Source organism: Prenolepis imparis, unplaced genomic scaffold, assembly GCF_030444845.1.
Source record: "Prenolepis imparis isolate NDT839.2.m4 unplaced genomic scaffold, iyPreImpa1.0 SCAF_15, whole genome shotgun sequence".
In the NCBI taxonomy this organism is placed as follows: Eukaryota; Metazoa; Arthropoda; class Insecta; order Hymenoptera; family Formicidae; genus Prenolepis; species Prenolepis imparis.
This window is the reverse complement of record NW_028141173.1, coordinates 7,205,573-7,218,866: the sequence shown is the minus strand read 5'-3', so window position 1 is coordinate 7,218,866 and position 13,294 is coordinate 7,205,573. Positions and strand designations below refer to the sequence as shown.

The window sequence follows — 13,294 nt, the reverse complement described above, 5'->3', positions numbered from 1 at the left end:
TTTTTGCCAGCAAAAAAACTGCAGATTTTATACAAAACTTGTTATATCAGATAATGATAACAGAACGTTGGCAGAAATATTATAAAATCTGCTGACATAATTTGGCAGCAAGTCAGTAGCAGAAATCAAGCAGGATTTGTATAGAATTATCATAGCAGATTGGTAGTAGAAACCGAGCAGGATTTGCGCAACGCAGTTTGGTGTCAGATTGACGGCAGAAATCGAGCAAGATTTGCGCGCGCACAATCTGATGGCAAATTGACAACAGGATCTGCATTTTGCAGTTATTTAATAGTTCCTTCACCTACCGCTATGTGATGTATTTTCTCGCAATCAAATTTCTGTTAAAAATAGATATAAAGTCTGCAAGTCGTGGCTATTAATAAAAGATCAAAAGTATATTTTTCTATCAGTTTAATTTTTGATATCTGACAAGTCTAACATGAGAATATTAAACTTATTAGAATCAATAGGATATACATGAAAAATTATCCATTTACTTTCTATTTAAAGCATAAAGTAGAATTTAATTCTCATATAAATTATATCTTAAATTTTATAAATTATATAAATTTAATTATTTTTACAATTTATTTTATTAATTTAATTAATAGATTAAATTGAACATTTAAAATTGCTATGTGAGATATAACTACATACAATATAATATGTTATACATTAAATATCATATTTATGAAAAAAAAAATTATAAGTAGCGGATAACACGTCTTATGCATCTGTTATATTCATCGAAAAATATTGAATTTTATTATACTTATATATTCAAATGGCAAGGAATTGTGCAGATCCTGCTCGATTTCTGCCGCCAATCTGCTATTAGATTGCGTTTGACAGATCTGTTCGGTTTCTGCTGCCAATCTGCCATCACACTATATGTGCAGATCTGCTCGGTTTCTGCCGCCAATCTGCTGTCAGATTTTGCTTACTAACTATGCTAGTAGAATATCATCAATTGCGGACACAGTGGATAGGAATCTGCTGTAAAGTCATGATTAGATCTGCTGTCATACTGCCGACATGCTGCTAACATTTTGCTATCTGGGTATATACAGTAGGGACACACAGCGTCGGAATCTTTGATCTTTTTCAGCTGACCTTTCAGCAGTCCGCCATGTCTTTAGGTTGCAGCACCGTATCAATATTTTTGTTGTACCCATTACTATTAAAACAATTTTGCGCGAAATATTTTCGATATATTATTTTATAGTCATTTTTTCTGAATAAAAATTAAATATTGCATAAAACGCGAAATCAAAATGATAGTATTGTAGTTTTACAGATTATATTTTACTATAAATGTAATCACAGTAATGGAGTTATTGGGTTCTTTATGTTGAACGGGATTGGCATGACTTATAAAAATGGTCGCTTACGATGCGCAAGCAAATCTGCGCGGCTGATTTGAGAACAAAAGACTGTCCCTACTGTATGTAAGTATACTGTGCTGATACTGTGAATGTACGTACTGTATATAATATATTGAGAACATCTCTATAATATCTCTTGTAGTATATCATTTTTCGTATAGTCTCAGGATATTATCAGAACATCTCTTATAGTATATCATTTCTCATATATTCTCAGTATGTTTTCAGAACATCTCTTGTAGTATATTATTTCTCGTATATTGTCAGAATATACTTTTACATATATTCTCAGAATATACTTTTATGTATATTCTTAGGGTGCCGTCACATGGGGCGTAACTTGCGTAAGCGTAACCAGCGGATCGCCAATCACCGAGTTATTCCGATAGAGCCCTTCGTCGAGCTCTATCGGAATAACTCGGTGATTGGCGATCCGCTGGTTACGCTTACGCAAGTTACGCCCCATGTGACGGCACCCTTAGAATGTACTTTTGATTTACGCTGATAGCAACGCCACCTTAAAAAACGTAATTTCCGATATTGTCAGTATCGGTCTTTCTTTGTTTCTGTTACAGCGGTCTCAGGGACTCGATTCTTGAATTCATTCGCAAGAGAAACATATACGCAAATTCGGCTCTTACAGAAAAGTTGCAAGTTGATTGGCTATCGCATGGGTTTTAGCCAATCAACTTGCAACTTTTCTGTAAGAGCCGAATTTGCGCATACGTTTCTCTTGCGAATGAATTCAAGAATCGAGCCCCAGGGTGAAAACCCATATGGACTGATATTTTCCGCGTAACGCGTATCGCGTAACCAATCAGAACATTCAATTCCGCGTAAAGGAAACGTGGAACGGCTCTGATTGGTTACGCCAGAGCTGTCCACGTTTTGCACTTTTCGGCCGATTTCCGAGGCTCACCGCCTAGCGGCCCCCACTTACGCTCGAGACCTTAGCAACGCGTGGCCCGATAACCGTAGTTGCTAGCAACTACGGTTATCGGGCCACGCGTTGCTAAGGTCTCGAGCGTAAGTGGGGGCCGCTAGGCGGTGAGCCTTGGAAATCGGCCGAAAAGTGCAAAACGTGGACAGCTCTGGGTTAAGCCTAGTCTACAATAGAGTCGTAAGGTCGTAAACGTAAGAAATTGACCAATCACAGTCGATTATTCTCCTCGAATTCAACTGTGATTGGTCAATTTCTTACGTTTACGACCTTACGACTCTATTGTAGACTAGCCCTTACGCGGTACGCGTTATGCGGAAAATATCAGGGTGAAAACCCATGCAGCGGAATAGCAGAACGCGGAACTAGCGGATCGCCAATCACGGAATTATTCCCATAGAGCTCGACGAAGGGTTCTATCGGAATAACTCGGTGATTGGCGATCCGCTGGTTCCGCGTTCTGCTATTCCACTGCATGGGTTTTCACTCTGAGACTAGGGTCACTGACGAGGTACTATTAAAGACCGAGCTCCGTGAACTTGGCCCCCCAATTTTGACTTTTTGAGTTTTTCTTTTTTTTAATCGTTTGTAAGTCGTTTGTAGGTGATTGTTAGATTAATAAAAACGTTTGTTAGATTAGCCTCGCGCTGCAAAATAAAAAATAAAATTGACCGTGAAGTTAGCCCCCGGTTTTTTATTTTGATCCTATTTAAGTTTTGCAGAGGCTCAATCGATGCGGAATCGTTTGTTGGTCACGAATATGCTAATTAGAACGTTTGTTAGATCGTCGTTTCTTAAATAAAAGCAAAAAACGATATTTGATAATTTTCTAGGGAAATAACCGCAAAGTTAGCCCCCGGCTTTTAATTTCGATTATTTAAGTTTTGCAGAGGCTCAATCAATGCGGAATCGTTTGTTGGTCACGAATATGCTAATTAGAACGTTTGTTAAGCCGGTATTCATAGTCCGTTCTCATTTCAAGACCGTCTTAAGTAATGTTTTAAGATGCAAATACGGCTCTGTAATTGGTTAATCACATCTTAAGATTGTACTTAAGACAGTCTTAAATATAAGAACCGACTATGAATACCGGCCTAAGATCGTCGTTTCTTAAATAAAAGCAAAAAACAATATTTCGCGTGTCGCTAATCGCGCTGGTCTGCCGGAGCCATAATGGCTTCTGCAGACCAGCGCGATTTCGCGACACGCGACGCGCGATATCCAATGAGCGTACAGCTTTTTCGAGAAAGCTAAAGAGTACGTTTACACGGTACCCTTAATCAGGTTTAATAACACCCGTAGTTGTAAAACTGGCCAATCACAGCCATTTCCCTGAAGAATGGAACGGCTGTGATTGGCCAGTCTTACAACTACGGATGTTATTAAACCCGATTAACGCTGGGTCCACAATAGGTGATTTAAGCCCTAAGCCTTAAGAAATTGATCAATCGCAGTCAAGTATGAGGAGAAAACTCGACTGTGATTGGTCAATTTCTTAAGGCTTAGGGCTTAAATCACCTATTGTGGACCCAGCGTAAGGGTGCCGTGTAAACGTACTCATAGTTATCATGATAGCTATAGTTTAAAGCCCAATCTACAATGTGCTCTTTGCTTTTGTTTCGTGTTCTTTGCCCTCTCACGATGATGTTTCTTCTCTTTCTGTTGCCTGAGATAAAAGTGGACGAACTCTAGATTGTCGGTAAAACAGAGCACGAAGAAGCAAGAAAGCAAGAAGACAAGAGCACATTGTAGATTAGGCTTGATGCGTCTCTATGACAATGATATGTCAACATATTTTGTATGTACACAATATATGTATACACATGTAAAAATTGATTACATTCAAAACAAGAGAATTTTATTTATCAAAATATATTCATATCAAACATATTCAATGATATGAAATAAATTTTTTTCAATAATGTAATAATTTGTGCAATTTTATTTATTCTAAACTATAGTGATATTTAAAAAATTGTAATTAAATCTAATATAACAGTTAAAAATTTAATAAGGTTCTCTCTCTCTCTCTCTCTCTCTCTCTCTCTCTCTCTCTCTCTCTCTCTCTCTCAATGCGAAAAATTTAAATTTTAATCTAATATATATATAATTTACTGTGATAAACAATGACTTTATATTTTGATATACGAGTGCAAAATCCTGAAGCTGCTTCAATAAACACTTTTGTAACTTGGCATAATAACTATCCCTTGTTAGCTGTTTCTGCATATTCTCAAGATAAGGGTGGCTTTGTTACAATTTACGATGATCAAGGTGAACCTGTCCAAGATATCGAGTCACCAGGACATATTGTAGCACAAGTTACTGCACTCGGATGGCATCCTGAGAGGACATGGTTGGCAGCGGGATGGGAGAGTGGAGAGTTACGCGTTAGTATTACAATACTAGAGATTACAGAAAGTGTAGGATTTTTTATCCATGATTTTATTAATCCATTTCAATGAATCATTTCTAGAATTATTGTAAGATAAGAAAAAACGTTAAATTGTTATTAGCTATGGCCAGGCGATACTGGAACGCAAGAATTCAGTGTAATAGTAACTCCTCATCGAGAGTCCATCACAATTTTGCAATGGAGTCAGTTTGGCGGTCGCTTAGTATCTGCAGATTCTGGTGGATCTCTGGTTGGCTGGAAAATAGACTCCAGAGGACAACTTTTCATGACATTCCATCATGAACTGAAAGAGTCTTTTACACAAATTGCATTTAGAACAAACCCTCCAAAACCAGCAGTTGACATTAGGTATAATACACATCATTAACATATTTATATATACAGGGTGCCCCATTTTAATTGATATAATCTAATATCTGTGAAATTAATTGAAATGGGACATCTTTTATAAATGAGATAATTGAATTTTAATATAGTATAGATTATATATATATATTTTCATAATACAAGTTTTATTATAATATTATACTATAAAAATTAATATTGCTAAAAGGATTGAGTTTAAAAAAGACTGTTCCAAGTAAAAGCTATATGTTTGTAGATGAATTAATCCTTATTTATTCCATATAAATAAATTTATCCATATTAATTTAATTTTTTTATTCTTTATTTTTTATTTTGAATAATTGTTTACAGTGGCTTGGCAAAGGCAGCAGTGGCTGGCGACGAAAGAGCCTTGGATTTATTCAGTTCATGGCGTCCAAGAACCGCTGCACCAACAGTGATTTCAACTCAGCGAGACAATCATTCATTTTATATTAGTACTGCAAATGGTATCATATACTTTGTTGACTCTCAGGGACAGTGTAAGGAAGTTCTCAGTACCGATGGTGCAGCATTATATTGTTTATTGTATCATCAAACCAGGGACTCTATCATCATCATGACGGAGGGACTAAATATCGGGCATTTTCAATCAGATTCAATCAGCGGAGAGCTCACTGAGTTAACCAAGGTATTGTTTACACTTAATGTATGGTCCTCGCTCCTTATTGTTGCTGAGACACTATCATATTCTTTAAATTTGAGACCACATATATTAATATGTTATTGCACTGTATATTGTTCTAGGTAAAATTAAGTAGCAGAAATGATATATCGCGTACTACTAGCACTACTTTATGCTGGATCAGTGGAAACACTTTGGCAGTACTCACAGGAGAACTCGCTATACGATGTTGGGATCTTCATACGGGTGACACATACGTTCTGTCGCCTCCAGATTCATCCAACGGAAACATTGCTACTCCTCAGGAAATGTGTACCAGTTTAGCGTTCTGCAAAAGCAATGGTAAAAACTAAAGTTAAACAATACAATATTTTCGAAATCTTAGATCAGGTCTATCTGAATTAATTTTCCTATATAAATTTTTTTAACAATTTTTTATTATTATTATTTTCATAAAAGCAAGTTTGAAAACAACTAGCTAAATTTGCATTTTTCAGATACTTTGGCCGCCGGTACTAATCTGGGGACAATCTATTTGTGGAAGCGAAAGTCTTCTTCCGACAGCGATGAGAACGCTTGGCCGAGCATGCCGGAGTGTTGCACGATTCATGGAACGGTGAAACAATTGATGTGGGGCACCAGTTTATCACGAAATTCCCTTCTGGCCGTCAACTGCATCACTAACGTGTTTATCCTGCGCCAACAGCCGATGTGCGCTGTATACAATGATGGTATTTGCGCGAGTCAGCTTACACCTACACAGATTTTGCTCGAGATGGACGAGCAGAGCTATACGCTGAAAACGGAGATCCAAGTGCAAGCAATTGCCGTTACAAAAGAATACGTTGCCGTCTCTTCCGGTAGACAGATCATTGTCAATCGCATTAACAAAAGTCCCAGTCTTAACACGACTGTATTGGCGACCTTCAGTTGTGATACCGAAAAGATGCTCATCTATGCACATACGTTGATTGTATTGACTCCGCTGATCATTCAACTGCGATCTATAGAGGGTTCTATCATTCAGACGCTTCCCACTTTACCAGAAGAGGGCGAACCGATCACGATGGAATTAACAAGTACAAATTTTTAAGTAAAACTAGAGTAATTAAGTAATATTAGAAATATTATTTTGTAATTGTTTATAGGACATTATTTGACTGTTGCTTCATTGAATGGTATCCTGAAGATCTGGGACCTGGGTAAACACGAAGCTAAGCTGCACACTCGAGCTATGGCAACGTATGAAGCAATCAGTGACTTTGCCGAAATCATTGAGGCCAGATGTAATTCGGATTGCCGCTGCGTCTCAATCACTGTCGCAATGGCAAATCTTATGCCTAGTTCGATCTTATACGTTTGGGACATTGAAAGTGATCAGGTCCATGAGTTTGATTTCGGAGAGTCAAATGACATCATTGACGACGACTCCATGTTGTGAGTAGAACAAAAAAAACTACATATTGTTTGTCCATATTATATCCATATATATTCCAATAATACACAAATTATACATGTTATTATGTAAAAACACAAAAATTTAGCATGAAAAGATTTAGGTTCTTTTTTTAGAATTGCACAATGCAGAGGAAGATTGGTTACAGCGCATTGCTGGGATATGGAGGATCCTAGATTACTAGTATGTCGAGCTCAAAAATTGGAAAGTCGTGATTCTAAGAACTTCTATAAAGGCGACAATAAGGTAATATAAAAAATAAATAAAATATTTACTTTTTATTATTATATAGGAATAAATATATTACATAGAAATAAATTATTATTTATAAGTTCTAAATAAGGAAGTTTATATAAAGAGTTAAAAAGAATTGATATGTGATTATAATTTTTAGTTTACATCGATTTTAAGGCTCCTGGGTCCTTGCCGCGGCCATGTTAGATTGTGACGTCAGAGGCGAGAAAGCACACGCTGAAATTCTTAGATGCCATTTTTAAATAAAAAGATATTTCGATGAAACACTACTTCAGATGGCTTTAACACATTTTTAAAATACCTCGAAAATTATTCTTTTCCCTTGACAGTCAATCAACAACCGTAAAATGATCGTGATATCAGACTTCGTCATGCGGAATGACTGCGCATGTGTAAAGACCGGATGGATTGGGCCTCATATTACAGTCATTTTACAGCTTGATTGATTATAAAGGAAAATGATAGTTTTTGAGGTATTTTAAGAGTGTGCTAAAGCCATCTGAAGTGCTGTTTCATCGAAATATCTTTTTATTTTGAAATGGCATCTAAGAATTTTTAGCGTGTTTTCTCGCCTTTTTGACGTCACAATTCCAACATAGTCGGCGAGGAGCCAGGAACCTTAATAATCCGTTTAATATATTTTTTTTATTTAGATTACACAAGCTCCTGTAGTATTGGTATCATTATTTGCGACATCAGACCATGGTATTGTCGTGCAAGACGTGAAACCGATAGCGGACGAGAACTGCCAATTGTTAGGTGTGCATTCGCCATACATCGTTATTCTAAACTCTGAAAAGAGTTTGGATAGAAACAGCAAGGTCACGCAGTTGTTAATGAGAGATTTCGAAGAATTGGGAGACTGCGATTCCGTTACGAAAAAGGCAGTAATGGACTTTAGTTATCATATTAGCGTGGCGAATATGGAGGAGGCTTTTAAAGCCATTAAATCGATTAAAAATGAGACTGTTTGGAAAAGCTTAGCCAAAATGTGCGTGAAAACAAAGCAATTAAATATGGCTCTTCTCTGTCTGGGTCATATGAAGCAAGCCAATGCTGCACGGGCTCTACGTGAAGCGATGCAAAACGATACTTTGAATTTAGAGGCAAAAGTAGGAATACTGGCTGTTGAACTTGGTCTTTATGTAAGTTTGTTAAGTGTACATTTAAATATATTGTTAATTAATGTTGCAAATTTCTTCGAAATACGTACACGGTAACTCTCTAAACCGCAGACTGATGCTGAACATTTGTTTCGGGAAGCGAAACGTCTGGATCTACTCGGACAATTATTCGAAGCCCAGAACAAGTTCAAGGAAGCAATTGAATTAGCCAGTAATGAAAATAAGATTCGCGAAAAGACAAGCTACTATAATTATGCTCGTACACTGGAGCAGCAGGGTAAAGTGGCAGAAGCTATCGATATGTACACGAAAGCCGATTGCCATCGATTTGAGGTACCCAGAATGCTTTTGACGAGACCTCGGGAGCTCCTCGCGTATCTCAATAATTCCGAGGAATTGTAAGTGTGGCGCGGACTAAAAAACATTAATTAGGAAAAAAAAATATTTATTACAAAGTTATATCAATGTCGTAGAGAAATTAAAAATTGGCATGCCCAATACACCGAGTCGACTGGCGATATGGAGACTGCCTTGCATCTTTATGACCAGGCAAAGGATACTTTGTCAATGACAAGACTACTTTGTTACTTCAATAGAGAGGACGAAGTATGCGAACTAGTGACTAAAACGGGTCATGCCGCATCAGCGTATCATCTTGCTGCCCATTACGAATCAAAGAATAATGTGGCACAGGCGATCCACTTTTATACAGTTGCTAAAGCTTATACCAATGCGATTCGACTATGCAAGGTGAAATGTTTAATATTACAATATAGAGTGCCCCATTTTAAATGACGATCTCAAATATCTCTTAAACGAAGCATTAAAAAAAAACCAGTTATGATTGGATACCAGACCCAAAATCTAATTAATCGTTCAAAAACACAAAACTGTTTGAATTGAAGACAATGGTAGAACCTGGATGAGCCATAAAAAATTGATTTTATTAAAAAAATTGACCTGAATCTTATTGGATCTAACTTGGGACATGGACTCAACATTCAAATCTAACCATCAGATTGTCACCTTCAAACCTCAAAAACATAATTTTTCCTTGAACTCAACATTTTTAAGATTGTATGCCAAAAATCAACGTTTTATAATGAATTACATAATAATAACTTCAAACAATGTTTGAACCTATTGGAGAGGGTTTAGCAAAAAATGACCAAGAACAAAATTGTTTTATTTTGAAAAAATGGGGGTTTTAATTAAAAAAAATTAACTTGGGCCCTACTGGACCCAAAACAAACTCCTAATCCAAAATCTAATAAGATCGTCTATTGATCCCTATTGAACTCTACAACTTTTGTTTGAAACATTTTTCTTTAAAATGCTTTGTTTAAGAGATATTTGAGGTCGTCATTTAAAATGGAACACCCTGTAGAACTTTATTACGCCATATTCATCTTGTTTTAATTTGCATCAAAAATTATCACAACGTTTATATATTGTATATCTTGCAGGAGCATGACATGCTGGAGGAATTATGGCCACTGGCTATTTTAGCGCCACGACATTCGCAGATAGATGTTGCCAAATTCTACGAGGATAACAATCAACCAGATCGCGCGGTGATGCTGTACCATAAAGCTAATCTCCTTCATAAAGCTTTAGACGTCGCGTTTAGGACACGACAATATAGTGCATTGCAGCTAATCATCATGGATGTAAACGCAGATTCCGATCCGGCGTTGATTCGCAAGTGCGCCGATTACTTCATGCAAAATGATCAGATCGACAAAGCGGTAGATTTACTCGCAACCGGGAAAGACTACATGGCAGCCTTAGAGCTGATCCAGCAACATAACGTCGTGTTGAGCGAGGAGCTCGCGGAAAAGTTGACTGTTGAAAAGAGAAGCGACGACGATGCGGAACACGAAAATATGAGAATCTATACGCTTGAGAAAATTGCCGAGATAGCTTTCGATCAAGGAAACTACCACCTTGCGACGAAAAAATTTACACAAGCTGGGAACAAGCTGCGTGCTATGAAAGCGTTGCTCAAATCCGGCGATACCGAGAAGATCTGTTTCTTCGCGCAAGTATCGAGAAACAGCGAGATCTACATCATGGCGGGCAATTATCTGCAGTCCTTAGACTGGCAGAATCAACCGGAGATTCTGAAAAATATCATTAGCTTCTATTCCAAAGGCAAAGCGATGGATCTGTTAGCGAATTTTTATGTAGCATGCGCACAAGTGGAGATTGATGAATTTCAGAATTACGAGAAAGCGCTAGATGCGTTGAATCAAGCCAGCAAGTGTCTAATTAAGGTAGCGACACCGCGTGATCCGGATGTTCACAAGCGAGCGGTGGAGTTGGTCAATAATAGGATGTCAACGATTAAACGTTATTTGGATATTAAAAGGTAATCAAGTATCTTATTATATAGATATTGTAGATATTATATTATTATCAGTTTATTATTGTCTATTCTTATTTATAAATAATGGCAATTTTTCCCATTATTTATATTCCTACATTAATAGCATTTTAAGGCTTCTGGTTCCTCGCCAACCATGTTGGAATTGTGACGTCAGAGGCGAGAAAGCACATGCTAAAAATTCTTAGATGCCATTTTTAAATGAAAAAATGAAACACTATATTTCAGATGGCTTTAGCACACTTTTAAAATACCTCGAAAACTATTCTCTCTCTTTTCCCTTCACAGTCAATCAACAGCAACCGTAAAATGATCGTGAAATATCAGACTTTGTCACGCGGAATGACTGCGCATGTGCAAAGACCAGACGGACTGGACCTCATATTACAATTATTTTACAGCTGTTGAATGATTATAAAGAGAAAAGGATAGTTGACCGCGACGAGGACCCAGGAATCTTAACTATAAAATATAAAAATATATCTTCTCCGTATATTCAAGTATTTCTTTACTTCTTATTACTCAGATTATTTGAGAGAGGCGAGACGGAGACGGCAATGCAACAGGTTCGATATTTACTAGATTCCCAAGGACCCAATCTGGAACAATCGGTGCGTCGCGGCGATTTATTCGCGACAATTACACAGCATTATGCCAATATAGGGAACACTGAGAAAGCTTGGGCTACCATTGAAGAATTGAAACGCTTGGTACCAGGAATTAATTTGAGTTATTACTTTAACGTAAATCTTCTTGAGCAATTAGGGTATAAAATGACGGTGCAACAGCAGGACAGTTCCGATAAGGATGATGGAATTGAAGAGCTGTTAGGAGAATAAAGCTTCATTAAAAAAATTAATATTTCAAATTAGAAAATTAATATATAAAGAATTAAATAATAATAATAAAATAATAAAATTAGAGAGAGAGAAAAATAGGATAATGTATCTAATAGAGATAGAGTAGACACATGTTTAAACCATTACATGTGCGGGTGGAAAAGAAAAGCACTAGAGATAATAAATAAAAAAGCAATTATACCTGCAATAGAATTTGTATATAAAATGCTTAACTAGATTAGTTTAGTCCGTCCTTATATAGTTTTACGATATTTTTGTAAAGTAAATTTAGTGAAGATCTATATATTTGTTTTTAGCATCCAAATACATACATTGTCTATTGCTGCACGCTTGTAAAACATTGCGTTATATGTATATCTACAATTGTCACATCCTGTTTCCACACGATTCTTTTCTTGTACATAATCCCATCTCTATTTTCCTAAACTCATAAACATTAAAAATGATTAAACTGAGATCTGGAAGGTGAATTTGTAACTACTTTAAAAACTATTTATTTTAACGAGCGCCAGATCCAAAATAAAAATAATAAAAAATATCAAGTTAGATTATAATCACAATAATAATTAATTTGCGCAAGTAAATAATTATTAACTTTTTATTAAGACTTGATGACAATGTAGATGATCATAAGCCTTTTACAATAAGGATATTGAAATTTGTATAATAAAAAAATAGAGAACACTTATCCTAAAAATTGTTATTTTCAAATCGCTGTAACTCGGTGAAAAATCATCGTACATTAAAATTTAAAAAAGCATTTTGAAGCTTGAAATTTCAACTGAAACCGGAATCGGTGGTTTTTACAAATTTTTTTCTTTCCGTTCTATGCTTTAAAAGAAGACACATTGTTTTGTTCCTTAAGACTCCTGGATCCTCGCCGAACATGTTGGAATTATGACGTCAAAAAGGCGAGAAAACACGCTAAATGTTCTTAGATGCCATTTTGAAATAAAAAGATATTTCGATGAAACAACACTTCAGATGGCTTTAGCACACTATCCTTTTCTCTTTTTTTATAATCAATCAACAGCTGTAAAATGACTGAATATGAGGCCCAGTCCGTCTTTACACATATGCGCAGTCATTCCGTATATATAATAAAGTCTGATATATCATTATCATTTTACGGTTGTTGATTATCTATCAAGCAAAAAGAGAATAATTTTCGACGTATTTTAAAAGTGTGCTAAAGCCATCTAAAATATTATGGTGTTTCATCGAAATATCTTTTCATTTAAAAATGGCATTTTAGAATTTTCAGCGTGTGTTTTCTTGCCTCTGACGTCACAATCTAACATGGCCACGGCGAAAACCCAAGAGTCTTAATTACATTTTTTTTTGATATTCTGCATCCCGAAAAAAATTTCTCAAAAAATTCTGCTCATGTTTTATAAATTACAAACATGTTGCCTACAAAACACTATTTTAAAAATTTTCCTACGATTTTTTTTTTTTAT

At 36.1% G+C, this 13,294-nt stretch overlaps 1 protein-coding gene across 1 annotated transcript; it reads left to right on the top strand.

Annotated features, from left to right (window-relative positions):
• Positions 1-4,293: 4,293 nt before the first annotated feature.
• On the top strand, positions 4,294-12,342 carry Rempa (intraflagellar transport protein rempA). The gene is made up of 12 exons (XM_083055127.1): positions 4,294-4,718; positions 4,845-5,092; positions 5,441-5,759; positions 5,876-6,095; positions 6,251-6,832; positions 6,902-7,190; positions 7,326-7,455; positions 8,118-8,609; positions 8,700-8,986; positions 9,062-9,338; positions 10,055-10,959; positions 11,501-12,342. The coding sequence occupies exons 1-12, from the start codon at positions 4,455-4,457 to the stop codon at positions 11,811-11,813; spliced, it is 4,326 nt and encodes a 1,441-aa protein (XP_082911253.1). The 5' UTR covers positions 4,294-4,454; the 3' UTR covers positions 11,814-12,342.
• Positions 12,343-13,294: the final 952 nt, after the last annotated feature.

Bases quoted from the DNA above. Each gene is read 5' to 3' on its own strand.
- Rempa (XM_083055127.1), top strand. From the start codon at position 4,455: ATGACTTTATATTTTGATATACGAGTGCAAAATCCTGAAGCTGCTTCA. The intron at 8,610-8,699 runs GTAAGTTTGTTA...TCTAAACCGCAG, and splicing joins CTGTTGAACTTGGTCTTTAT to ACTGATGCTGAACATTTGTT. The intron at 9,339-10,054 runs GTGAAATGTTTA...TATATCTTGCAG, and splicing joins ATGCGATTCGACTATGCAAG to GAGCATGACATGCTGGAGGA.